This window comes from Saccopteryx leptura, chromosome 4 (assembly GCF_036850995.1).
Source record: "Saccopteryx leptura isolate mSacLep1 chromosome 4, mSacLep1_pri_phased_curated, whole genome shotgun sequence".
Classification (NCBI taxonomy): Eukaryota; Metazoa; Chordata; class Mammalia; order Chiroptera; family Emballonuridae; genus Saccopteryx; species Saccopteryx leptura.
In genome coordinates, this window is record NC_089506.1 from 107,893,133 (window position 1) to 107,895,942 (window position 2,810).

The 2,810-nt window shown below is 43.0% G+C and overlaps 1 protein-coding gene across 1 annotated transcript; it reads right to left on the reverse strand.

The window, feature by feature from the left end:
- Window positions 1-1,398: 1,398 nt before the first annotated feature.
- HNRNPA1L2 (heterogeneous nuclear ribonucleoprotein A1 like 2) lies at window positions 1,399-2,378 on the reverse strand. The gene is given in 10 exon segments (XM_066383618.1): window positions 1,399-1,553; window positions 1,556-1,582; window positions 1,585-1,686; window positions 1,689-1,730; window positions 1,733-1,784; window positions 1,786-1,852; window positions 1,854-2,126; window positions 2,128-2,224; window positions 2,227-2,279; window positions 2,281-2,378. Coding segments are annotated over 10 exon segments (966 nt in total).
- Between the last annotated feature and the right edge of the window lie 432 nt (window positions 2,379-2,810).

Sequence of the window (2,810 nt, forward strand, 5' to 3'; positions counted from 1 at the left end):
CAATTAAAAAACATTTTTTATTACATACCAATGTAATATAAGAAACTCTGTGGGCCACTGGTGGCTGGGGGTGGGGATACAGTAGTGAGTAAGATACAGCTTCCACCTTAAGAGGATAGCCTACTTGGAGAAGTGGGCTTGTGAGCAACCATAATTGAGAGTGGAATGAAGGGCATGCCGTGGAAGGGGCACAGGTACCGTGCTGTGGAAAACAGAGGAAGGAGCCTTAGTCCTGATGGAGGAACCTGGGAGCCTGGGGAGGAGATGAGCTTGGCATTTAAGGCTCTCGAGGATGAAGGTACTGGCTGAAGGGAGCGGCAGGAGGTGTGCCCCTTCCTATTTCTGGGGCACACTTCCCTTGTCTGTCCAAACCCCCTTTGTTACTTCTTCCCACTCACTGCCCCAACCCCATCCCCACCATCCCACTTGCTCTAGAACAATTTGTTCCCTGTGTACAACTCTATTTCTAAACTCCAGTAGATTTCTTGTTGGCCCAATGTATTTGACTATATTTTGTACTCTAGAATTTTTGTCTTAATGGCATAATAAAATAGAGAAATTGAGTTTCTTTAAGTTCAAGGACTGTCATATACAACTTCTTTTGAATTCCCACTGGCCTGATTCAGTGATTGTACATGATAGTGTCCTAGTTAAAGTATTAAGTAAATTGAGTGATTTTAGATTATAATGTGCTATGAGTTGACTTGAAAACTGAAATCTGTATCCTTTACCCACTTCCCAAGAGACAGCTTAACCAGACTTGTCAGGGCCTAGCCTATCTGAGATACACTCAGTCTCATTCAAATTTTATAACATAGGCCATATCCATGATGTGGGAGCTCTCCAGAAAAGTCAGGTCAACACATGTGTAAGAACTTATTACACTGAAAGTTGAGTTATTCGTGTTCTTTCTCGTGTCCTGATAATCATGAATCAGTTCAAGCTTTTCTCTCAGTATTATCTAGGGCAGTACAAGACCTATTTGTATAAATGGATGTTACTGAGACTGAATAAGTTTTCCACAAGATCACTAAAACAGTTGCTGACTCAGAAAGAATTGAAGGTTTTAGTTCAATACTGACAAGACCATACCACTGTTCTCGTTACTCTTGTTTAAAAAAAGGCATTTATTCAGTGTTATGATCAGACTATTATATTTAGCATTCAACAGAATGGGTGCAAAAAAAATCTACATTAAAATCCTCTGTTGGAATGCTTTATACTTTCCACAGAACAGAAACTAAAATAACCTGTTATACAATTAGTCACAAATACAGTCCTTAAGTTTTTTTTTACCATTCACATGAGTATTGTCTACAACTTGTATCTGTAGCAGCTAGGCCCTGTCACCACTGTGCTTGGCTGAGTCACAATCTGTTGTGACCTATAGCTTCCCTGTCACTTCTCCCTCCGTGGCTTACCTCTCCCACTAAGCTTAGTTTCCTGGCAGTAATTAAAACCTGCCACTGTCTTAACTCCTGCTGCTGCTAGAACCACCACGCCACCTTGGTTTCATAGTTTGGCAAAGTATTGTCCTCCGGCACCATAAGGCCAGAGCTTCTGCCTCCAAAGTTTCCTCCTTACGTGGGTCAAAATGTGAAGATTGATTGTTGTAACTGCCAAAATCATTGTAGCTTCTGCCACCTCCAAAACTGCTTCTATCATTACCAAATCCACAATAGCCACCCCATCGCCACCAAAGCCACTACTGTGGCGGCCACCAAAGCCATTTGACCACTGAAGCTTCCTCCATGACTAAAGTCATTATCACCAAAACTGCCTCTGACCACCTCTGAAGTTTCCAGAACCACTTCGACCTCTTTGGCGGGGTGAAGCACTAGCCGTCTCTTTCTACTAGAAAAGGCTTTCCTTCACTGTTGTGGCCATTCACAGTATGGTGTGTCTGAATGACGATCTTGTCTGCAGAGTCATAGTCATCAAAAGTGACAAAAGCAAAACCTCTCTTTTTGCCGCTGCTTTGGTCAGTTATTTTAATCACTTTCCCATACTGTTCAAAATAATCTCTTAGGTGGAGTTCTTCAGTGTCTTCTTTAATACCACAGACAAAAATCTTCACAGTTAAGGGGGTACCACATCTTTGAAAATCTTCTCTTGAGACAGCCCTCTGGTTCCATATCTCTTCCATCCGCTGTGTGTGGCCTTGCACTCATGGCTGCGTCCACTGTGTGACAAACTCAGCCTCTGAAGTGCTTGGTGTTTGGACTCTCATCACCACACAGTCTGTGCACGTTCCCCATGGCTCAGCACGGCTCCTCAGACTCGCTGGTTCTCGCAAAGCTCAAGCCTTGGATGAAGAGCTTCCACAGCTGCTTTGACACTTTGGGAGACAGACATGACCATGGGAGGGGAGACTGCATCCACCATCAGAAACCACCACAGCTTTATTCAAGAGCTCGTTTTCCCCTTCAAGTCTATGTTGCCTTCTTCTAGACAAGCTTAAACTATTGTAACTGTCCAATAAAGATAGTAATATAGTTTGGCAAGACTTCCAAGTCAAAAATGACCAAGCATAGTGATTCAGCCATTTGTATCTCTGGCTTTAGGTCATTCCACCCCTCAAGAGTGGGTCTCTAAGGGAGTGTGTGCATCTAAAAGATTAACACAGAGCAAGGTACTTTCTATGTGTTTCACTCAGTCACCAATAAACTTGAACAGAACTAATATTATATGCCTTTTACAGTGGAGGGAAGGAGGGATTCAGTCATTTGCCCAAGGTTACAGAGACAGGGCTGGAATTGATCTCAGCTTCAATCCAACTCCAAAGCCCAGTCTTTCCATTGAGCTTTTGC